Genomic DNA, 25,710 nt, shown 5'->3' on the forward strand with positions numbered 1-25,710 from the left:
CGCTGTCAGCCTCCAAACCACATCAGGAGACAGCGGGATGGCGGCGTTCCACCTCCCCGCTGTCCCCCGACCTTGTGGGGCTGGCGCTGCGGCTCTCCTGAAGCCTGGAGAGCGAGAGGGGTCGGTGCGCACCGACCCCTCTCACTCTCCAGGCTTCAGCGAAAGCCTGCATTCGCCCCATAGGACGCACACACATTTCCCCTTCATTTTTGGAGGGGAAAAAGTGCATCCTATAGGGCGAAAAATACGGTATGTCTGGCATCTCTCTCACAGGTCTTCTTCTACACAATGCCAGCACTGTTGGCAATGCTCAGGTAACTATCTCTCTAAGGTAGGTATCAGACCTTCCAGGTGTTGCTAGACCACAACTCCCATCACCCCTAACTATCAGCCAGGCTGGCTGGGTCTGATGGGAGATGGTACCCAACAGCATTGGGTTGGCATCATACTGATTTCCCCTGCTTGAAGGTTAAATAAGGCAGAATGATTCGCTGAAAATATATGCTTTCCTGAATTGGAACCTATTTGTTAAAATAGCTTAGAGAAACATCTTCATGCCGCAGGATGGTTCTGGTGAGGGATTCTACAGCATAAAGGAACATGCCCTCCTATATTTTCATTAATTACATGAAGTTTTCTGGTCTCATGGACTGAGCTGGACAGCTTAGACATGCCCTTTCTCCAACACTGTAAATCAATGAGCCAGAAATGGCTGCCAAGGTTTGAGACTAGTGACACCAGGCAAGGTTTATGCAAATGTTGAACCTGTCCTGCTGTTTGCAGAATAACTGCAGAACTGTTCCAAAGCACTTGGGAAAGAAATGTTGTTGTCTGAAACTCTCCCAGAAAACATTTTTTTCTGAATCTCTTTCAGAAAAACCCACAGATATGATCAGATGGGGAATCCGAGTGATTCATCATGAGACAAGGGCGAAACAAAACATTAGGAGTAGGCTGTGGTTTTCAAAACCCCCAATAAATAAATTTAATTCCAACTTAAGAACATAATAGCCGTGGAAATCATTGCTCAAGGGTATTATTAAATAACAGCATTTTGCAAGGGATTCGTTTTGACAGAAGAGATCCATTTGTGTACTATTGCCGATCAAAACATTAATAATCTTTAAAGGCGAACTTTATTGCAAAATACGTGCTGACTATAATTTTTAACCCGGAGGTGAGAAGCCTTTGGCTCTTTAGATTCCATTGGACTCCAACTCTCATCAGCCCCGGTCTACATGGCCAGATGTCAGAGGACAATAACATCTGGAAGGCTGCGGGTTCTCCATCCTTGTCTCTTTTCACACATTGTAACTCGCACCATGCGAAAGGCTGGGCTGGATGACTCCCAAGCCGGAATTAAGATTGCCAGAAGAAATATCAACAACCTCAGATATGCAGATGACACAACCTTGATGGCAGAAAGTGAGGAGGAATTAAAGAAACTTTTATTGAGGGTGAAAGAGGAAAGTGTAAAATATGGTCTGAAGCTCAACATCAAAAAAACTAAGATCATAGCCACTGGTCCCATCACCTCCTGGCAAATAGAAGGGGAAGAAATGGAGGCAGTGAGAGATTTTACTTTCTTGGGCTCCATGATCATTGCAGATGGGTGACAAGCAGTCATGAAATTAAAAGACGCCTGCTTCTTGGAAGAAAAGCAATGACAAACCTAGACAGCATCTTAAAAAGCAGGGACATCACCTTGTCAACAAAGGTCCGTATAGTTGAAGCTATGGTTTTCCCAGTAGTGATGTATGGAAGTAAGAGCTGGACCATAAAGAAGGCTGATCGACAAAGAATTGATGCTTTTGAATTATGGTGCTGGAGGAGACTCTTGAGAGTCCCATGGACTGCAAGAAGATCAAACCTATCCATTCTTAGGGAAATCAGCCCTGAGTGCTCACTGGAAGGACAGATCCTGAAGCTGAAGCTCCAATACTTTGGCCACCTCATGAGAAGAGAAGACTCCCTGGGAAAGACCCTCATGTTGGGAAAGATGGAGGGCACAAGGAGAAGGGGACGACAGAGGACGAGATCCTTGGATAGTGTTCTCAAAGCCACCAGCATGAGTTTGACCAAACTGCGGGAGGCAGTGGAAGACAGGAGTGCCTGGTGTGCTCTGGTCCATGGGGTCACGAACAGTCGGACACGACTAAATGACTAAACAACAACACACATGGCTGGGGTTTGTTTAAACAACCCAGAGACATAGATGGGGCTGATTCTGTGGAAGAAATACCTACAGCTGGTCCCTACTGATGCAGCTGAATCATTTAAAAGTTCTTTCGGAAGGACAGGAGCTGTTCACGGAGACCCATTCCTATGCAACTAAGGGAAAGGCTTTCTGAAAGAACAGCTAGCTATATGAATGCTGCTCTTAAAAGAAAATGCAAATTTAAAAAGCCTGACAAGAGTGCCTGGCGTGCTCTGGTCCATGGGGTCACGAAGAGTCGGACACGACTAAACAACAACAACAACAACAACTCGCACCAGAATTGTGGATGTTTGTGTGCAGAATTCCCCAACCTGGTGCTCTTCAGCTGTTTTGCACAACAGCTGCCTGGCGTATACAGAAGTTGTAGTCCAAAACAGCTGGCAGGCACCAGGTTGCGGACAGGTTGTTCAAGTAATTGGTGCTTCCACTTTATGCTTGCTGGTGCGTCATCAAAACAGAACTGGAACACCAGGAACTCTACATATGGGATGTGCAGCCACATTTAAGGAGAGCAGAATGGGCAGTTTCAGGTTCCCCATGACTTGGGCATTTCAGAGTAGATGTAATTACTCCTCGAGTGCATTCGTATTTCTGAGAATTACAAGGTATAAAATAAGTAACCATAACAAATCTTATTAAAAGACGCTTATTGCTTTAGCAATTTAATCCTCCATATTACTCAGCAACAAGGCTTTCAAGCTGGCTCCCAATCTTGCTCTCCTCAGTAAAATAGCTTGCCTCCTAACCTGAAATAATAATAATAATAATAATAATAATAATAATAATAATAATAATAATATGGTGGCAATCCAACAGCTGGGTTGCAGGGGCCTTAGGAGGCTGGTTAAGGGGTGTTAGAAAAATGTAAGTGCTCTGGCAGAATCCGAGACCAGGGAGAAGAGTCGGTGGAAGAAGATTGGAAAAAATTTAAAGTTTATCTACAGAAACATTGTAAAATTAAGGAATGTTAGAAGGATGTTGGAATGAAGCTATGTGGTTTAAGCAGAAATGTTACAAAGGATTAAGTAAAAATGGATTGGTAATTAGTGAAAGAGGAGAATGTAAAATTATAGTATATCAAGATAAATTTTTAGGATAAAAACAAAGATGGAAAGGATTTGCTGAAATATCTAATTGAACTAGAATACAAAAAAGGGAGGTGTGAGGAGGTCAAGGAAATAAGCAAAGGAAAGAAAGTTATGTAAAGGTTGGATTTGTGTTTTTTGTTTTTGTTTTTGTTTTTGTGCTTTGTTTGTTTAACTTTTTCTACTTTTCTTTCTGTAATCTTTAAAACTTTAATAAAATCTATTATAAAAAGAAGAAGAAGAAAAAAGAAAAATGTAAGCGCTATTGCACCAGCTGAAACAGATGTCTGTGAGTGGGTTGAGATACATCCTGTTGGACAAACCCTCAGTAAGCCCACAGAAAGCTTCATAAGCATAGAGGAAGCTGAATGTTGGGAGATTTGTGGGAGAGACTGCAGTCCAATATAACTATGCACAACTGCTAGTTAGTGCATGAAGGGGCTAAGGGCCACAGAGCTGTATTGCTAGATAAGACTCAGCTAACTCACCCCCCCATCCTCTGGAGAGAAAGTGAAGCCTTTCTACTCTCTTCCTCTCTGCATCATGTATGCAATGAGAAGGACATGTCTATGCTTCCAAGCACAAACTGCATGCCTGAAGCTACTTTACTGTACTTTCTACTCAAGGCTATTTTGCCTGTGTTATCCTTGCTGCTGCATGGAACAATGCATAACTGAGACCTTGAATCTGTAAGTAAAGCATTTCAAACTTACTTTAACAGTGTGCGTGTGGTCTGCTAATTGCAAGAGTGGTAATAATAATAAAAATAATAAATTTTATTTATATCCTGCCCTCCCCAGCCGAAGCCGGGCTCAGGGCGGCTAACAACAATAAAACAGTACAAAAGTACAGCACAAACAACACTCTAAAATCATTCATTATAAAATTAATTAAATTCAAGCCACTGGCCACCATTGGGCCAGAGCTCCGCAAAGATTGCCAAGGGAGGGGGTCAGGCTGTGCCCTGGCCAAAGGCCTGGCAGAACAGCTCTGTCTTGCAGGCCTTGTGGAAAGATGTCAAGTTCCGCAGGGCCCTAGTCTCTTGTGACAGAGTGTTCCACCAGGTCAGAGCCACAGCTGAAAAAGCCCTGGCTCTAGTTGAGGCCAGCCTAACTTCTCTGTGGCCTGGGACCTTCAAGATGTTTTTATTTGAAGACCGTAAGTTTCTCTGTGGGGCATACCAGGAGAGGCGGTCCTGTAGGTACGAGGGTCCTAGGCCGTATAGGGCTTTAAAGGTTAAAACCAGCACCTTAAACCTGATCCTGTACTCCACCGGGAGCCAGTGCAGCTGGTATAGCACCGGGTGAATGTGATCTCACAGCGAAGACCCCGCAAGGAGTCTTGCTGCAGCATTCTGCACCCGCTGGAGTTTCTGAGTCAGTCTCAAGGGCAGCCCCACGTAGAGCGAGTTACAATAATCCAGTCTGGAGGTGACCGTTGCGTGGATCACAGTGGCTAGGTCAGGGTGAGAGAGGTAAGGAGCCAACTGCTTTGCTTGGCGGAGATGGAAAAATGCCGCCTTTGTTATAGCTGCAATCTGCGCCTCCATGGAAAGGGAGGTGTCGAAGATTACACCCAAACTCTTAACGGACAGTGCTGGCACTAATTGCGCCCCCGCAAGAGATGGGAGTTGCCCCCCCCAATCCCATATCGTCCCGTCCCAGCCACAGGACCTCTGTCTTCGAAGGATTTAGCTTCAACCGGCTCCCACGTAACCATCAAGCCACAGCTTCCAAACATCTGGTCATTGTGTCTGGGGCCGAGTCAGGATGGCCATCCATCAACAGATAGAGTTGGGTGTCATCGGCATACTGATGGCAACCCAGCCCAAAACTCCAGACAAGCTGGGCGAGGGGGCACATAAAGATGTTGAAAAGCATCGGGGAGAGTATTGCACCCTGAGGTACTCCACACACCAAGGAGTGGCGGGATGACAATTCCCCCCCAAGCGCCACCCTCTGTCCCCGACCAGAGAGAAACGAGTGCAGCCATTGAAGGACTGTGCCCTGGATCCCCACGTCGGCAAGGCGGTGGTCCAGAAGTTCGTGATCGACCATGTTGAAAGCTGCTGACAGATCTAGAATAATCAGCAGCCCCGACCTGCCTCGATCCAGCCCTCAACAAGCTCAGTCAATGAGTCGCCAGGGGGAGCAAGGTCCCGCAAGGCTTGGCGGAATCTATCAGGGTCTATCAGCCTCTGCCGGCGAGCCCAAATCGGCTTGCCACCTAAGCAGGGGGTGGGGTGGAAAGTCAATCCTGGCTTTCAGAGCGTAGTGATCAGACCATGGCACCTGCATCGAAGGAGACATGATCACATCTATACCTACACCAAAGATCAAATCCAGCGTGTGGCCTGCTTGATGTGTGGGGCCCGAAACAAACTGGGAGAGCCCTAGTGTCGCCATGGAAGACACCAGGTCCAGAGCCTGTGAGGAGAGAGTGGCATGAGCATGGATGTTGAAGTCCCCCAATACCAATAGGTTAGGGAACTCCAAGGCCCAGCTGGCCACCGCCTCCAATAGGCCTGACAGGGTGGCTGCTGGTGCGCTAGGTGGCCGGTACACCAGCCAGACAGCCAAGCTTTCCTCGGAGCCCCACACTAGGCCAACACATTCAATGCCGGGGATCGATGGCGATGGTAGAGCCCTGAAAGGACAATGTTCCCGGATTAATAATGCCAGAAAGAGGTCAGCTGCTGTGTGCAGCTGAACGGGATAAAAAGGTCCAATAACCTATATTCCTGGGGATTTACTGTGGTGTTTATTTTTGTGAGTTTAATCCTCTGCTATTGGGGCTCTCTGTGTGCACACCCTCCATGTTGAATCCAGGAACCCAGCCGTTCCTCTTTTTTTTTTTTTTTTGTTCACCCACATACACGGGTCCACAGGGATTCATATATTTAATTCACAGCTAGATTCTGGACAGACAAAACAAAGCACTTCTTCACACAGGGCAGAATTAAATTGGAATTCGCTCCTGCAAGAGACAGTCACGGCCACCAGTTTGAATGGTTTTAGGTAGAGGATTAGACAAATTCATGGAGGATTAGGCTACTGATAGCTACTAGCCACAATGGCTGTCTATATTCTACCTCTACTGTCAGAGGCTGAATGCCCCTGAATCATAGCTGTCAATGTTTCCCATTTTTTAAGGGAAATTCCCTTACTCCGAATAGGATTCCTCGCAAGAAAAGGGAAAAGTTGACAGGTATGCCCTGAATTCCAGTTGCTGGGAATCACATATGGGGGAGAGCGCTGTTGCACTCAGGTCCTGTTTTGGGGCTTCCCAGAGGCATCTGGAAAGGCCACGGCAGGAAGAGGATGTTGGACTAGATGGGCCTTTGGTCTAATCCAGCAGGATAGCTCTTATGTTCTCTTATGCCCTGCCAGCATCACTAGATGGCAATGCATGGTGATTCCAGGGGTGGCAGTGGAATGGAACCTTATGATCCAAATCTCTATTCTTCCAACATGCGTACAAAATTGGCCGGAAACCATGGAAGCCTTGGGGCAAAGTACAGCTGACTAGAGGACATCTGTAGGCCTTCCATCTTGGTCACACTGAGAGGATGATTGCTCTACATGACTTTTTTTTATTCCACCTTTCCTCCAAGAATCTCCACATGGCATGCATCCATTTCTGTCCTCACTTCCTTTCCCATTTGATCCCAGCAACAAACTTGAGAGGTAGGCTAGTCCAAGAAAGAACAACTAGCCTGATATTATTCAGCAAGCTTTGGGGACGAAGGCAGGTTCAAATCTGGGTCTGTCCTGTCCACAACATTAACTCTCAGGGCACTTTTGAGAAGAGTTCCCTGTCTGGGTGAGATCCCCGGCAGCAAGTCATAAGCACATCTGCTTCCTTCCTGCCTTTTGTAACATGCAAAGGAGTTCACAGCATTTGAGGGAAAGCTGTGGTTTTAAAGGAACAAATTGAAATTTGCCCTGAAGTGATTATCCATAGTGCTGGAAAAGAATGCAACTCTCAATAGACACAGGCTCCCTCTGGACTGCGGATTGCTCCTATGACCTTTTGTCTTAGTGGTGCATGAAAAGAGTACAGAATGGAGACTTGCACTCTTCTGCTTCAAGGTAAACGAGCATTTAATTAGCGTCGGCATGATATTCTGTGCCATGGCTTTCTGTGTCATTCTCCAGGCCAGCGTGAAGCAAGCCTTCAAGGAAACAGATGTTAGGAGGTTTTTTAAAATGAAGGAATCCTTGCTTTGATTGTTGGACGTCTCTGAAAACAAAGATCTGTGCACAGGGACATGGGATGAAACCAGGTGCAGAATTAAACTGGAGCACTGCTTCCTGGCTCCACTCTAGTGCAGCTTCCTCCTGTCCTGGAAGACTTTTAAAGGGGATCATCTGCAGTCTTAGTTATTCATTATGAACTTTCCACACGCAGGTGGAGCTTGGTGTCAGTATTTCTGAACAGCTGATTCCCCTCACAAGGTAGGTTGTACCTCTGTGTCAGAGGAACCATGTGTCAGGCTTCACATGGGATAGTTTTGGAAAATGGCCATCGAGTCTTTCCACACAATGTGTGGAATGGTTTAGTCCTACCCCTTATGACGATGACATCACAAAGCACAATGTGATGACATTATAATTTGGTTTTCGTTATTCTATGTGTAATGGGAGAGAGCTTGACAAGGGTGGGTGACATGTTTGGTAGGCATTTGGGTAACATACTGTTCTACCCTGCATGCTTGAGTCAGCAAAGAGTATGAAAGGTTGAGCAAGTATAGTTTTATGGGGAAAGGGAAATTGTCGTGGAAAGGAATTAACCAAGCAGGGAAGAATTTTGGGGGACCCTCAGTTTTCATTACTGCTAGGCATAATGTCTTTAATAATAGTGTTTTCGTGGTCAAAGCACTTCACTCACCTGGAGTGCTAACTTGGCTGTGGGTGCCTGGGGCCATGTGGTGTCAATGGCTCTGGCACCAAAATTTGTGGGTGCCTGGACCCTTCATGGGGAATTTTGTGGGTGCTCGGGCACCCAGGGAGTTGGGACTTATGCCACACACAATCCTTACAACATCCCTATAGAGAAGGCTAGATGTTAGTATTTTAGGAGGATGGGATCTAGGAGTCTCACCAAGGGCTACAGAGCGAGATCTCATGGGGGAAACGAGTGAGGATTTCCCAGCCCACAGTTCACACTCTAAGCACCGACTCTGACTAGCCTGACTCCCCTCTTTCATTGTTACACCTACCCAGGACCAAAAGAGATTTTACGATGTCTACTCCATTTTGGGAATTAGCAAGCAGCAGCTGAGACAAATGGATAATGGCTGCCTACGTGTGTCTTGAGAAAAGCCATGGATTGCAGTCAAGGCTTCAATTGTTTGATCACACTGATTATCCCATTAGTTGATTTAGACCTCTTGTTAAGCATTTGAACTACAACTCAGTTGGCCTTGACTGATGGCATAGATGTCTTCCTGTAGCTATTTTCCTGGAGGATGAAGACTTTCTCCTATTGTCGAGCATTGCCATTGGAAACTGGAGAGATTTGCGTCCTGAACCAAATAACTGCGAACTTCGGCAACACCTCTGGACTGCCTCCTCCAGGCTCCACCCCGCTGTAGAGAACTCCTCAAAAGGACAATGCTCTTGCCTGAAGACAGGCATTCCTCCTTTGTTCCAGTCTCCTTCCAGGTGCACTCGCTAAACCACTAGTCTGGTGATGAGCAGAGGGAGGCGACTGGCTCCTCAGGCTCAAGAAACCATGCAAATGAAGGTTTGGGTTCTGATCCTATTAAGTCTTAGTGGCCTGGGAGATTCCTCTGGAGATTCCAGTCTATCAACTTCAAGAGCAATGGCCTGGCTATCTGGCACCCCTGCAACCTCTGACTCTGTCCAGATCATGGCTAGATTCAGGGCTCATGATGACAACAAACAACCCTTCGACTCTGACGAGCAGCTGCCAGTCACAGCAAACAATGCTGCGTTAGAAGGGCCGAAGGTGTGACTCAGCACCAAGCAGCTTCCTGCATTTCCTAACCCCCTGTGCTCAAACCCATCTACTTTAGGAGGTCCTCCTGAGCTTCCAGAGAAGTTTTGGTGGGTGGGTGGTAGTGAAGGTGGCTGCAAGAAGGTGAAAGAGAAAATGTTCTTCTCCGTGAATTCCTTAAACAACCTGTCAAAATCCACTATAGCAAGAAAACTAGCCCTTCTTTGGAACACAGGGTGTGGTTTCCAGCACTGTATGTTCCCTGTAGCACCGTGTTTTCAGGGACTTCATCATTAATAAGTTAATTCATGACTGAATAATAATAGGTTGTGTCCGCAGAGCAGGCAAGCTGGAAGTGTGCTTCATTGCCCATGAGGCAGGCCAGGTTCATTCAACGGCCAATGTGATGTTTCCACCCATTACCAGTGGGAAAAGAAGAAAGACACAAATGGGGAGCTAGTTTTTGGATCCTGGCGATCTTATTTTCAAATTAGGTGAGTTTCTGCAATGGCTATGTTCGCCTTCCACTGCTAGAGACAGTATGCCTCTGGATACTGTTTTGCTTGGTACGGCAAGGGGGGAGGTAGCTGGTGCTTTCAGGTCCTGTTTGCAGGCTTCCCATGGACACCTGGTTGTCCACTGTGAGAACACGATGCTGTACTAGATAGGCCTTCAGCCTAATGCAGCAGGGATCTTATGTTCTTACACCCATGGGTGGCTAAAGAGGGAAAAGCACGGATCCACAAGGATCCTCAGGATTTTTGCATTGGGTCACCCCAAATTCACCATCAGATCACATAGCATGTCCATGGCTACAGCCTGCACCAAAAAAACCACACATCCACTGTTTTGTGGGGCCGCAAAGGAGCAAAAACGTAGTTACAAAGCACAGATCCACATGGATTCTCAGGATTTTTGAATTGGGCTACCCCAAACTCACCGTCAAATCACATGTCTGTGGCCACAGCATGAACCACAAAAATCATACATCCACTGTTTCATTCAGAATATTTTTTTTCTTGTTTTCCTCCTCTAAAAAATAGATGCGTCTTATGGTCAGGTGTGTCTTATGGAGTGAAAAATATGGTAACCCTTTTGGAAAAGGAACGTACGTACTAGTGAGAAGAGGACCCCTAGTATACAAAAAAAGAATTTTTTTTGGGGGGGGGACTGGCCTCTTCTCAATCTCCCTCCACTCACGGAGGCCAACAGATGTGCTGTGCTGTGCATTGCCTGCATGATGACAGTGAACCAAGGAAAGGGACTTTTCTGTGGTGGTACCCCGACTTTGGAATACGCATTTCTGAGATGCCTACCTAGCATCCAGTTTGATGAGTTTTATGTGCCATGTTAAAAAGAAATTGCTTGCTCAGGTTTCAAACGCTTAACTGATTTATGCTGCTCTTTTTCACCCTTGTCTCATTGACTGCTTTTTGTGTTTGTTTTCTTCTTGTTGTTGTTTTAACTGTAGCAAGCCACTCCTAATTTTTCTCTCCCCACCCAAAAAACTATAGAGCCTTTTCTTTTTAAAGTAATAAATAAATAACTTTGGCAACAGAGAGAGTAGTGCGCAGGCAAAATAGCTTCAGTTTAGCAAAATCTTCCATGATGGGTAAAATGGTAAAGGTACTGGGTGTGTGTAAGCAGAGAGGGACAGAGAGAGAAGCTGTCTCTCTGCTTTGGCCCTGATGCCAGTGAAGAAGAGTAGAATTTGGATTTGATATCCCACTTTATCACTACCCGAAGGAGTCTCAAAGCGGCAAACATTCTCCTTTCCCTTCCTCCCCCACAACAAACACTCTGTGAGGTGAGTGGGGCTGAGAGACTTCAAAGAAGTGTGACTAGCCCAAGGTCACCCAGCAGCTGCATTTGGAGGAGCGGGGAAGCGAACCCGGTTCACCAGACTACGAGTCTACTGCTCTTAACCACTACACCACACTGGCTCAGAGGGGTTGAGCCCTCTGAACTCAGGGGATCCATGTGCGTTTCCTGGCTTGAGCAGTAAGGATGCAGAAGGGGGTGGGCCTCTCCTTGGACCCAAGGCAGTCCATCATGGATCTGAGTGAGGGGAGACCTGGCACCAACCCTCTGCTCGTGCTGGGTGCTTCCTGGTTGGCACAGTGGAGTTGGATTGTCACCTTCCAGCCCTTTCTCTGCCCACCCTCTTTGCATGTCTGAGCAAAACACTCCTCCCAAAAAGGGAATCATGTTTTGCTCAGGTAGCATGTATACTTTGGCCACGCCCACATTTACGGCTTGGCCACGCCACATTGCCATGTGGCTCCCACAGTGCTGACGTGGCTTCATTGTGGCCCTCAGCTGGAAGAAAGTTAGGCACCTCTGCTTTCAAGTGGCTGCTAGCTTTCGGTTAGAGGGACGTGGGTGGCACTGTGGGTTAAACCACAGAGCCTAGGACTTGCCGATCAGAATGTCGGCGGTTCGAATCCCCATGACAGGGTGAACTCCCATTGCTCGGTTCCTGCTCCTGCCAACCTAGCAGTTCGAAAGCACGTCAAAGTGCAAGTAGATAAATAGGTACCGCTCCGGTGGGCTGCTTTGGTTCGCCAGAAGCGGCTTAGTCATGCTGGCCACATGACCTGGAAGCTGTACGCCAGCTTCCTCAGCCAATAAAGTGAGATGAGCACCGCAACCCCAGAGTTGGTCACGACTGGACCTAATGGTCAGGGGTCCCTTTACCTTTACTCAGCTTTCGGTTCAAAGGATCCCAAATTATGGTGCTGGTGGTGGGTATCAATTCCCTCCCTCCAAAGTGTGAACACGCTGTGGGTTATCTTCATGTGACCCCACTTGTTTATCATTAAACGCAACTGGAAAGAATCCCAAATGTGCTTATGACTTCTCTGCTATTGCCCAGAGGAATAATTAAGCTGACGGGCTTGTTTATCGCCAGATTTGTGCCCTCTCCTAAAAACCAGCCACACTGTTTCCAAGCTAGATTTTTCTGAAGAAAGGTCTGACAGCCTGAGGGGAGATGGATGAGTTCTGCAACTAATTAGTGCTTGATGCACCAGGGACAAAGAGCCCAGCTCGCTCGGGGAGTTTGCTTTGGAAGCAGATTGGATTGGTCAGGTGGCACCTAACGTTCCAAATCTGACAAGAGAGATCCGGTGACCGTGTAGAGATCATTATTTCTATTTCTCTCCAAGAAGGGCAGGGAGGACAACTTGTTTAACAAGCAAGAAAAAGAACAACAACAACAACAACAACTCCTTGGTAGAAACAATGGATCCAAAACAATAAAATTATGCGCTGGGGTGGAAAAATAGGAGACAGAGGATTCTATTTGCTAATGCTAGAACTCAAGGTCACCCCATGAAACTGATTCGCAGTACATTTAGGACAAACAACCGCATGTTCTTCTCCACCCAAGACATCATGGAATTTGCTGCCACAGAATGTGGTGGCAGCCAAGAAGCTTACATTGGATTTTAGCAGGGGATCAGGGAAATTCATGGAGGCCAAGTCTATCAGCAGCAGTTAGCCAGGATGATTCAATGGCACCTCTTTGTTCAAAGGAAGTACACCCTTTAGTATTGGTTGCTAGGAGACAAACAGGAAGGAAGAATTTGTGCCCTGCATTTGGGCTTCTGGCTGCTTTTAGTTGGAAACAGGATTCTAGGCTAGGTGGACCTTTGGTCTGTGACAACAGGGTTCTTTCTACCTTCTTAACATAGTAGTGGTAGTAATGATCATAATCAATTTCAATACAGTTTCCAATTCTAAAAAAATAGTTGTAGCATTATGGGCTCAAGCCACAATTGAAGGAAATACTACATCGACAAGAATTATAGCTGATGAACTACCAGGATACAGAGCTAAAAACTTAACCTTAAATAAAACAACCCACAATTCTGCAAAAAATAAAAAATCCAGTTTCTCAACCTGAGAATCTTCCCTGTTTCATTGTTCTGCTCCATGCAAAGTCTGAGGCACTACCTTGTTTTGAAACAGTTTTAATGCAGCATCAATTTTAAAAGCTATCATTTGTACATTAAAACATGAATATGGCTCCAAAGGTTCTAGAGACTGAAAGCTTTATGAGATTTCTGAGAATATGCATCCTTAAAATGATTTCCTCTATTTAAATTCATGGCACTGGTCATCTGCTTGCTCATCACTTGGCCATCAGAGTTTCTGACGTTTCTTTCCAAAGACCATAACCTTGGTCTTTGAGTAGTTAATCTTTACAATAGTCACAAAGCCTAGATAATTGCCTTTTTAGACATACACAAGTAATAGATAAAAGACAGAAGTAAAAAAACAGAAGTAAAAAAAAATATTACAGGGATAAAGTGAAGAGGGAGAGAATTCCAGGCCAGACATCCTTGGTCTGATATTGTTAAGAAAAAGTCTGCATAGCGGAATAAGTTGTGTTTTGAATCTATTCAAAACTTGAATCGATTACTTTCTTTTCATGAGTATGACATTACAGCTGCTCTGGGAGTTTGAGTGTTGGCAGCAACCTTCCTAGGTGCACGCAGTCCATTTCTTCCAAAGCCCAAGGGCTGACTTAAAAAAGTTGAGGTCGCACCCCTGGGAGTCATTTTGGACTCGCAGCTGTCCATGGAGGCGCAGGTCAATTCTGTGTCCAGGGCAGCTGTTTACCAGCTCGATCTGGTACGCAGGCTGAGACCCTATCTGCCCGCAGACTGTCTCACCAGAGTGGTGCATGCTCTAGTTATCTCCCGCTTGGACTATGGCAATGCACTCCATGTGGGGCTACCTTTGAAGGTGACCTGGAAACTACAACTAATCCAGAATGCGGCAGGTAGTAGTGATGTATGGAAGTGAGAGCTGGACCATAAAGAAGGCTGATCGCCGAAGAATTGATGCTTTTGAATTATGGTGCTAGAGGAGACTCTTGAGAGTCCCATGGACTGCAAGAAGATCAAACCTATCCATTCTGAAGGAAATCAGCCCTGAGTGCTCACTGGAAGGACAGATCATGAAGCTGAGGTTCCAATACTTTGGCCACCTCATGAGAAGAGAAGACTCCCTGGAAAAGACCCTGATGTTGGGAAAGATGGAGGGCACAAGGAGAAGGGGACGACAGAGGACAAGATGGTTGGACAGTGTTCTCGAAGCTACCAGCATGAGTTTGACCAAACTGCGGGAGACAGTGGAAGACAGGAGTGCCTGGCGTGCTCTGGTCCATGGGGTCACGAACAGTCGGACACGACTAAATGACTAAACAACAACACACATGGCTGGGGTTTGTTTAAACAACCCAGACACATAGATGGGTCTGATTCTGTGGAAGAAATACCTACAGCTGGTCCCTACTGATGCAGCTGAATCATTTAAAAGTTCTTTCGGAAGGACCGGAGCTGTTCACGGAGACACATTCCTATGCAGCTAAGGGAAAGGCTTTCTGAAAGAACAGCTAGCTATATGAATGCTGCTCTTAAAAGAAAATACAAATTTAAAAAGCCTGCCATCCGGAAGCTCAGTGTCAGGATCTCCCGGGAGTAGAACCAGTAACTATCTGATTCATAGACTTGTACCTAACATGGTGAGCTACCGAGGCTCCACAGTGAATGGTTTCCTAGGGGCTTAAGTGTCCCTAGGTTCTGGAATGTCTTTGCCTGTCCAGGCCAGCCATTGGCTCCCCCTGACCTGGAAGAACAATAAAAGCTTCCAGGTCAGGTTGGAACTTTGCCAAGGCAACAACAGACTTCCCTGTGCCTTCCCTTGGTGCCCAATTACATCCCAGCCATTACATGCAAATTTGGCCCCAGGAAAAGCTGTTTGGTGACCTGTATATATTAAGTGGGCATCTATTTTTGATTTTGACATCCAATGCCCTTTTCAAATGTGTTGGGGAGGAGGGGATTATTAGGTTGTTCTTGTTTTTATTTTTAATATGTATTTTGTCTTTTTATATTGTGATTTTATGTTGTAAACCACCCTGAGATCCATGGGTATAGGGATGTGTACACATTTAATAAATAATAACAATAATTTCTGGATATTCCATTGCTGTACGTGGGACTAGGCTTACCCCTTGGCTGTTGGGAAGCCTCTTCAGGATTTTAAGAGTTCAAGTATTGTGTTCACAATTCATTTATGGGTTTAGGGAGACAGCATGCCTACTGACACCTGGACCCCAAGCCTGCAGGGCTTTAAGGTAGGCACAAGACTTTGAACCGGGCCTGGAAGCAGACTGGGAACCACTGAAACCGCCTCAAGAGAAAAAAGGAATCATATGCCTCCTGCTGTGTTTCTACATGAATTACCTCTCTGGGCATCACCTAGCAGAAAGCAAGCAAGTCCAGAGCTATGACTTGTGCAGAGAGACACGAGGGGCAGCCTCTTCTAAGCACATGCCATGCTGCCATACCTCTGAACTCCAGAATAAGGGAGTGCTCCAATGAAACCCAATGAAGAGGTTCATAGAAGTGCAGGTTAATTCTGCATTCAATGCAGCTGTTCACCAACTCTGGCTGGTACACCGGCTGAAACCCTACCTGCCTGTACACTGTCTCGCCAGAGTGATACGTGCTCTGGTTATCTCCCGCTTGGACTACTGCAATGTGCTCTACATGGGGCTATCTTTGAAGGTGACTCAGAAACTACAACTAATCCAGAATGAGGCAGCTAGACTGGTGACTAGGAGCAGCCGCCAAAACCATATAACACCAGTCCTAAAAGGTCTACACTGGTTCCCAGTATGTTTCCGAGCACAATTCAAAGTGCTTGTGCTGATTTTTAAAGCCCTAAACAGCCTCGGTCCTGTATACCTGAAGGAGTGCTCCGTGGAACGCCCACTGTCAGGTGTCAAGGAAATAAGCAACTATTTGACTTTTATAAGACATCTGAAGGCAGCCTTGTTCAAGGAGGTTGTTAATGTTTGACAGACTATTGTATTTTAATATTTTGTTGGAAGCCACCCAGAGTTGCTGGGGAGGCCCAGCCAGATGGGCAGCGTATAAATAAATTATTATTATTATTATTATTATTATTATTATTATTATTATTATTATGTTCCCAGCGTCAAACATTTAGGGCCAGGAGCGTTCAGCAACAGATACGGCAAGGGTGTTTGCTGTTGGTAACCATCTCACCTGGATCTCACCATTCACAACACACTCCATTTGCACAGAGCATAAGGATGCTGAGAATTCCAAATAAACATCGAATCACAGTTAGAATCATAGAATCATAGAATCATAGAGTTGGAAGAGACCACAAGGGCCATCGAGTCCAACCCCCTGCCAAGCAGGAAACACCATCAGAGCACTCCTGACATATGGTTGTCAAGCCTCTGCTTAAAGACCTCCAAAGAAGGAGACTCCACCACACTCCTTGGCAGCAAATTCCACTGTCAAACAGCTCTTACTGTCAGGAAGTTCTTCCTAATGTTTAGGTGGAATCTTCTTTCTCGTAGTTTGGATCCATTGCTCCGTGTCCGCTTCTCTGGAGCAGCAGAAAACAACCTTTCTCCCTCCTCTATGTGACATCCTTTTATATATTTGAACATGGCTATCATATCACCCCTTAACCTCCTCTTCTCCAGGCTAAACATGCCCAGCTCCCTTAGCCGTTCCTCATAAGGCATCGTTTCCAGGCCTTTGACCATTTTGGTTGCCCTCCTCTGGACACGTTCCAGTTTGGCAGTGTCCTTCTTGAACTGTGGTGCAAGGACCCTGCATTCCCTTACTATAACTATGGTACTGTCTCTCCCCAGATCCCATTCCTCCACCCTGACGACGCCAGTAGGACACCCTCATTATATGACAAGAACACAAAGCTGCATGCTCACCAGGCAGTTCATGATTTCCACTCCGTTTGGGTTCACAGTCAGTGCCTCATCATACAGTTGCTTAGCCTCCTCCAAGCTGCTGTTCATCTCCGCCAGCCTCCCCCGCATGTACAGCACACTGTGAGATGTGGGGAAGAGACTGGCTGCCTCCTGGATACAGAAGCTTGCTTCTTTGAGGTGCTGCTGCTCCATGAAGAGTTCGGCTACAAAACAAAAACGAAACAAGGCAAAGCGGTGCATTTAAATGGGTGTCCCCTGGCATCCTCCTGGAGAGCTGAAACATTGACAATGCTGGTTAAGGACAAGACGTTAGCCTCGTGAGAAACGACCCCACTTATGACGTGTCAATTTTGAAAATGTGTGCTTTCTGGCATTTGTGTATTTTACGGACTCATGAACCATAGCTTGCTCACCGGCCACACAATCAGTCTCCTGGGTTGGTTCATAAATGAGAAGAAAACTGGATATTTAAGAAGCATGTAATAAACCTGCTGGATTTGCTGCTTCTGGGGGTTTTTTGGGGGGTTTTTTTGCAGCTTTGTTGTGGTTTAGTGCAGCCCTTAGTTTAGCTGCCCCCCCCCAATTAAATAAGTATTAAATTGAATCTCTTTTTCTTTTTCTTTTGTTCGCAGGCATGGGTCTTCCCCCAGTCACCTGGGAAATAAAAGTAATTTCTTTAGTGCCTCAAAGAAAACAAAGCACTGTTAAAATGTAGAATTAGCACCAACAACATCCTGCCTGCAGATTTACAGCTTAAACAAACTGATATGTGAGGGAAAAGAAGGGAGTGGGTAATAGAAGATGGTGGGAAAAGAGAGACAGTGCCAAACTTTGGGACTACAACTCCCATCATCCCTAGCTAACAGGACCAGTGGTCAGGGATGATGGGAATTGTAGTCGCAAAACATCTGGAGGGCTGAGTTTGCCTATGCCTTGCCTACTGTCTCCCATGGTGCTGGCAGAACACAGTCATTGCGTAAACTACAGCAAATAAGAGGGAGAACCCTGTTTCGCTGGAGATGAGCTTAGTTATCTAGGCCTGAAAAGCAAACGCTTTGCCACTGAGCTATAAGCCTTGCTCTAATGGTCGGGTTGAAGAAGCTACAGAACCTATTTTGCGAATGGAATGCAGAGTCAAGGTGAAAGCAAGTTCTCATGCACGTTGCTACAGAGCAGGGAAGTGCACAATTATCACAAAGTTTGAAAGAAGCAGGCTCTGTAAAATGGGTGGTATGCGTTATTAATACTTGGAACTTTTCACAGGCTCATAGTCCTGACAGTTCAGTAAAATGGATCACTGTCAGATCTGGAGGCAGGCAGTTAAGCTCTCATCCCCAACAAGGAAATATCTGTAACATCAACACACTTGTGCACAGACACTACCAAGGCAGATCGGCTGAATTCTAATTGACATGCTCAGAAGCTTATTTTACATTCTGAGGTGGTGGAGAGCTTTTGGCTCCTTCTCCCCCTGAACTGTTTCCATTCAATATGGCTATTATGAGAACTTTGTGATTTTAAGTAAACTTGCTTAAGTATCATATTTTTCGCCCCATAGGACGCACCGGCCCATAGGACGCACCAAGTTTTTTGGGGGGGAAATAAAGAAAAAAAAATTTATTTCCCCCCCCCCCAGGCGCTTGTGGGGCCGGCAGCGGGGAGAAGGGCTCTTCTCCCCGCCGCCCGCCTGCAGACCAGGTCCGGGGACAGCGGGAAGACGCGCTGCGCCTCCCCGCTGTCCCCGGAGCTTGCGGGGCTGGCGGCCGGGAGAAGCACACGTCTCCCCGCCGTCAGCCTCCAAACCACATCGGGAGACAGCGGGATGGTGGCGTTCCGCCTCCCCGCTGTCCCCCGACCTTGTGGGACTGGCGCTGCGGCTCTCCTGAAGCCTGGAGAGCGAGAGGGGTCGGTTCGCACCGACCCCTCTCGCTCTCCAGGCTTCAGCGAAAGCCTGCATTCGCCCCATAGGATGCACACGCATTTCCCCTTCATTTTTGGAGGGGGAAAAGTGCGTCCTATAGGGCGAAAAATACGGTAAGTGAAGTTGCTTGCTTTCCTTTTCCCTCCTCATCAGTTTAACCTTTTGTGCCATGCCTTTTAGATTGCAAGCCTGAGGTGGAGGGACTGTCTTGTTTGTTATCAACCTCATATAAGCCATTCTGGGAGCCTTTTTAGCTGAAGAACAAGTTAAAAATGCTTTAGATTAATAAACTTTCGCTGCGCTTTGCTGAAAAAAGTTATGTTTAGCTGGGTATTGAGAAAACCAGCACACCAGAGACGATAGTTGTAAGTTATTTTAAAAGCATTAACAGAGTCTATTATTCATGGCTATTTTAACTCACGTGCACAGTACAGAGGGAGATCCATTTGGAAAAAGGAAAAAATGGACTAATAAAAATGAGGTCGTTCGACTGTTTACTTTGCTCAACAAGAAGTAATTGTTCTGTTACTTTTTCACAATGAGAAATATTGAACGAGAATACTAATGCAACCCACTGACATTATCAATCGATTTTTGTTAATGTAAACACTAAGATTTATTATCCCTACGTGCAAATGTTATTAAGTCTTCACAAAACGTTCAGAAAAAATATGTTTTGTTTTTATTGAACCATCTCACTAAAATTGAAATATTTGACACTGAAAGAAATGCAGTAATTCTTGTTTATGGCTATGGAGAAACACATTTTTTTTAAACAAAAATAATTATGATTATTCCATTGCCTGGCAGAACTTCTTTTAGGTAGCAGATAGAATGCTAATGCATGAATTGGACGCCATTTGTATTGCCGCTGTATTAGTAGCAAGAGACCGGACAAAAAAAGTATTTTACATTCCTAAGAATATGATATGATAAACATTTGTCTGGGAGTAAGTCCTATTGAACTCAGTGTGGCTGACTTTTGAGCAGACCTGAACAGGACTGTACTGAAGTGTTGCCTTAAACTAGATGAAAGGTGCAGGCCTTTGACGAATTTCTTCGTGTGTGGGGCGGCAAATTAAGAGCACACCCTTTTTCTCAGGCTATTCTGCACGTATGGCGTTTCTGCAATATGAAATGGAAAAAGAAATTATTTAAATAAACAATGAGATAGATGGCTTTTCCTTCCAAGTTCACCAGTAAGAAGAGCCAGGGCATGGGGACCTAAGGTTGCTTATTTTAATTTGAAGGCTTATACCCCACCTCTCAATCAAATGGTTCCCAAGACAGTTTATAAGCAGTTGGGAAGAACACCAACCCATACCCCATAGCCCCAAAGCCACCCCACCCCAAACCCCTTAGTTCTTTGACGGATGGGTGGGAACATGAGTTTACTGACCTCCCACTCTCTAGTCCAAGGGCAACTGGTACTTGAAGTCTACTTTTTCTGGCAGGGATGGGGAAGCAAACTCCTAGCAGCTGCTCCTTCTCTGGCCGGGGGGGGGGGGGCTAGGCTGGTCTTCCCTTTGTCATGATGTTCTGAGCAGGCAGGGGTTGAGGTCCACAGTGGTCCTTGGTCGCCTGGCCAATGGCTAATGACAGGCACCAGAGCTTGCTTTCAGTTCAGCGGTCTTAAAGGACCCCTGACCATTAGGTCCAGTCATGGCCGACTCTGGGGTTGGGGCGCTCATCTCGATTTATTGGCCGAGGGAGCCGGCGTACAGCTTCCGGGTCATGTGGCCAGCATGACTAAGCCGCTTCTGGCGAACCAGAGCAGCGCACGGAAACGGCGTTTAGCTTCCTGCCAGAGCGGTACCTATTTATCTACTTGCACTTTGACGTGCTTTTGAACTGCTAGGTGGGCAGGAGCAGGGATCGAGCAACGGGAGCTCACCCCGTCACGGGGATTCGAACCGCCGACCTTCTGATCGGCAAGTCCTAGGCTCTGTGGTTTAACCCATAGCACCACCCGCGTCCCTTATTCAGCAGTCTTAGGGAACTGCCAAAAGCTAAGAATCACCAGCCAGGGACCAGAGGCTCATAAAAGCCTGAAGTACCAATAAGAATTACCATTCAGGTGACGTCTCAGCCTAAACAGAAGACGCCTCTGGTTCTTTTTGGTGAATTCACTTATTGGGAGCCCATGGTTTATATAAGTGGGCCCAGGATATTTTTGTCAGCACAGGAAAAGCTCTAAGGTGAAGTACCTTAGGTCTGGAGCTGAATGTGGCCCTCCAATCCTCTCTCTCTGGCCCTCAAAACTCTCCTCAGGCTGCACTCCTCACTGGCCCTTCTTTGCGCCCCAAGTGTTTTCGTCTAGCTGGAATGTGTTTCTTAACTCTTGATAACGCCTCTTGCTTCTCTGGGTAGAGGATAAATAGAGATGTGGGCTTGAGAAAAACCACCCAAAAGGGCACTGGGAAGTAACATTTGCACTTTCTCTGGTTGCCTTTAGGGCAACTGGCCAGGAATGAAATCCTCATTGCCCCCCCTTTTTTTCTTTTGCAAGCAATGCCACTGTTACCTTATTTTCAGCTCTAGCCCTCTGACTCTTTTCAGCCGTGCAATGCGTGAGCCAATCAGCCTCCCAAATGTTATTAAATATTTTCAAAGAACACCAGGAGTCTTCACATGGGGTGCACATCACAACAACCAGTAGCGGAAGAATCTTTTTTTTATTAAAGCCCTAAATCTTGGTGTACTTGCTCATGCTTGCCATGCTCTGAGAGGATATAACCTTACCTCTAGGTACATGAAAACAACAGGCTGTGTGCTTCTTGTGGAACGAAGTAAGAGAGGAAACTCAAAACTATTTTGAGTAAACAATATTACATTTGCTAGTGATGCTAGGAAGTAACAGAAGGCTGATCCATACAGCTATTTGCAATGCAGAAAAGAGACACGTTTTCACTTGGCATCAACCATTTTGGAAGTGTGGGAGCCGTCAGCTGCAAGCTGGGCTTTTACTTGTCCTGGCTAGCAACATTCAGGTCCATTGCTGGCTGGGGCAGTTGGTGCTTTGCTTGGTGAACACACAATGCCTGATTATTTCACATCTAAGGCTTATTAAAATAACAATAATAATCAGGGCTGTATTCAAGTATGTTTGAGTAGACCCACTGAAAAGAACAGATCTTGTTTCCTCCTTCTCTGGAAGGGTTCAAGTCACAAGAAAGGAGATTCCAACTTAGAGCTCAGCAAACACCCACAGGGTGGGATATTTAAGACTCCAAAGGAACCTCAGCCCTTCCCAAGGCCAAAATGAAGCATGGTCACAGCTCTGGACCACAACATTCCTCTTTCCCCTTTTCAGCAGGGGTGGGGAAAACCTCAGGCCCAGGAATCAAAAGTGACCCTCTGTGCATTTGTATCTGTCCCTTGGCCATCCCCTGTCACCAGTCCTGCTTTCTATCCTCGTTGAGTGCTTTAGCCAGACAAGGATCTGCCCTTGAATTGCAATCTTGCTTCTTGCTCACTGCAAATGGTGTGTGTGTATGAGTAGAGACCTGATTTTTGTGTGGATGGAATGTCGCTGTGGCGATCACACAGGGTCCCCAGACGTTTAACGGTCTATTGATCCCTGTGCCACCACTGTGCTCGCTTCCCAGCTGCCACCAAGCGTTACTCCCGGGTAAAACACTTAGTCCAGACAGTTGTTAAAACTGAACCAAATAAACAAGTTTATTTTATAAGCATTATTTTATAAGCATTTTATAAGCAAGTTTATGGTTTCTCAGATAATATTCCTGTCAGTTTCTTAACTTTAGTTTCTTTACCGGCCTATACCTTCCTAATACCTTCTGACTGATTATCTAAACTGTTTGACTGACTCCTCTTAACAAATTCTCTCACTCTCTCACATCAGACTAGCCCAACCCACAGACTTATCCTCTCTATCTCTTCCCTAACTCCAAACTGACTTCTCAACCACACTAACTCTAACTCTAACTCCTCCCCTTGGGTTCCCATTGGTTAGTCATTTTACAATTAGTTAACCCTTTCCTTACAAACTCAGTGTGATGTCACACACCTAGGAGGGCAAACACCATAGTAGCCTACTGTACAAAGCTAAGAGGCACATGCAGACACTTGGTGCGAGGGGTCAGTGCATCTGGTTGTTCGCCAGAAGGTTGCTGGTTCGAACCCAACCAGGGATGGCTGTGGGCAGGATTCCTGCATTCCAGGAGGGCTTCTAGATGACCCTCAGGGTCCCTTCTGGTTGGTGGTAAAGCATAGTTGCCTTCCAAGCATTTCCAACTCTGCAATTCTACGATTCTATGCATTGCCCCACCGACTTTGGACTTTGGCTCCACCCACCACACCGGCATGGGGCTCTGGAAGGTTGGGCGTGAGGGAATGGGGCCCTGTGGTTGAAAAGGGTTTCCCGTCCCCTGCTTTCCAGAGAGGTGTTTAGACACCTGGAGAACCCTGAGCCTGAAAACCAGTCAGCTTAATTCACGTGCATAAATGCTAGCCGCACACGCGCTGAAGTATCTTGCAGAGTTGGGAGCTAAATGAGGATAGCAGGAGGAATATTGCATAAGCGCATTACCATATTCGTCAATCTGTTAGCAACCAACAATATAATTCCACTTGCAAAAAAGAAAAGAAAAATGATTGGGGGGAGGATGGGAAGAAGGGGGATGGAGAGGGAGCTAAGCAGCCCTTCCAGCCTTTTACTGTTATGAATTTGTGGGGGCCTATCAAGCCTCTTCAGATGCAAATATTTAAAGACCAGAAAAATCAAAATCAAAGTCAGAAGTGTAACAAGAATGACAAGGCAGCAAGGCTAATTGAAGGCCCAGCCCATGTACTTGCTAGGGGAATGGTAATCCTTAAAGGATGGCATGGAAGGCTTAATTTGCACAAAGTTAATTTTGTGTGTGTGGAAAAGTAGATCTGCAACTTGGCTACTTTGAATTAAGAACAAAACAAGAGACAGAATCTTTCTGACAGAAGGAGAGGGAAAGTGACGGCTGGCTTAGAGAGCTGAGCAGAGAAAGGATGCACGTCTAGCCAACAAGGAAGAAAAATGGTATGACAAAAGGAGATTGTTTTGGCTTGCAATAAACCTGTGCTTCCAAGAAATTTAATTGTATGCTCCTATTAGTCATTCATTCTGCTTACTGCTGAACCAGAAGCACTTCTAATCTATGGAACTAATTTACAGAGCGCTCAGCAGAAATCAGATTGGAAGAACGACAAACTGTTTGAATCAGGCTTGTAAATCTCTGCTGGTCAGATGACCTGGGATGAGTAAATGTCACCTCCAGGCCAACCATACAAGGAGACTGCATACATTATATATATTGGAAGGAGGGTTTGATTTCTTTTTTTTCCACGTGTCAGAAATACCATCAGTAGTTATGTGCAGAAAAGCAAGATTCATTGCAAAAAATTAACTAGCCATTTATTTATTTTGTGGGGGCTTAATGCTGTTTTGAAGAAGGTGCCATATCCTATTAGGCCCCCACAGTCCTCCCGCATGGTAACACCTTAGATAATGATCTCAATCCTAGAAAATTTTTCCTGTAGGTCTCATGACCTCCTTCTAAGGAGGGGGAGGAAGAGAAGGAGGAGCAGATGATCTCCATAGATCTCCTGGAGAAGCACAACGAGAATTGCAAAATCCCAAGCTTGGCAACATAGAAAGAGCCCTTTCCAAGTGACAAGAACATTCCTGGGTTCAGAAGTAGGTATCCTTAAAGCAGCCTTTCCCAACCTGGTGACCTCCATATATTTGGACTCCAACTCCCATCAGTTGCAGCCAGCTTGGCCAATGGCCAGGGATGGTGGGAGTTGTAGTCCAACAACACCTGGAGGGTACCAAATTGGGGGAATAAAAGGTTTGATGGCTGCTTCACCTCCATTTCCTGAGAACAGTAGCAAACGCTCCACAGATTGCCTGCCCTCTGCGGAAGACATGCAAAGCTATTGCTTGACTTGTATTACTTCTGACAGCCTTTTGTTGCTGGACAAACCATGTCAACTTGCCACTGATGCACAATAAAAAGGAGCACAGATTAATGCTGGCTCATGTAAAATGCCAACTGCTCTGTACCTCTGGACGCTTTCCAAAGTTGATGTCAAGAATCATTCTCCCCAGCACTGCATAGGCAGAAGCAATTCTGATTTTTGTCTGGTTTTTTAAAAAGTGGATTTCTGCAGAATGAACCACCTGAGACCCAAGGCCTCCAGTCCTTTAGTAGCCACTGCAGGTAGGGGGGAAGGAGGGATAGAGTTGATGTTGCTGAATTTATCCTGTTCCATGGGTACTTGAGTCTTGTGTGGGAAGCAGGTAGAATCTGGCAAAATAAAGGCTCATCAAGGTAGACAAAGCCAAACTACAATAGCCAAAACCGGATCAAGTAGGCAAAGTCCAGGCAAGGAAGGCAAAGTCAAGTCACACCAAAGCAGCGGACGTCCAGTCAGAAGCTTGCTTACACAGATGACAGACAAAAATAGGATTCTGGATAGCTCCAAGTGAGCTGGCTGAAGCTCTTTCCTTTTAAGGTAGCTATAAGAAGATGTTGTTCCAGTAGAAACAAAAGCCAACAGAGGCCTTATGGAGGCTGGCAAAAATGGCTGGTGGGGTAAGCTCTGCCTCCCTGGAACAGCAGGCTGGGCTGTAGAGCTCCTCGCCTAATGTTGCAGTCCTGAACTTCTGTGAGGTTAGAGAGATGGGAGGTACTGAAGGAGACTCATCCTCTTAGTCAAAGGATGGAGGCAGGGCCATGTCCTC

The 25,710-nt window shown here is 46.0% G+C and overlaps 1 protein-coding gene across 1 annotated transcript in view; it reads right to left on the minus strand.

Moving 5' to 3' along the window:
- The window catches only part of TTC7A (tetratricopeptide repeat domain 7A), a 191,029-nt gene that overhangs the window by 31,730 nt on the left and 133,589 nt on the right, over positions 1–25,710 (minus strand). The window contains exon 19 of the mRNA XM_079968587.1: positions 17,048–17,250. Within this exon, the coding sequence (XP_079824713.1) occupies positions 17,048–17,250 (203 nt within the window). The remainder of the gene's footprint in view (positions 1–17,047; positions 17,251–25,710) is intronic.

This window comes from Podarcis cretensis, assembly GCF_951804945.1.
Source record: "Podarcis cretensis genome assembly, chromosome: 3".
NCBI classification, from domain to species: domain Eukaryota; kingdom Metazoa; phylum Chordata; class Lepidosauria; order Squamata; family Lacertidae; genus Podarcis; species Podarcis cretensis.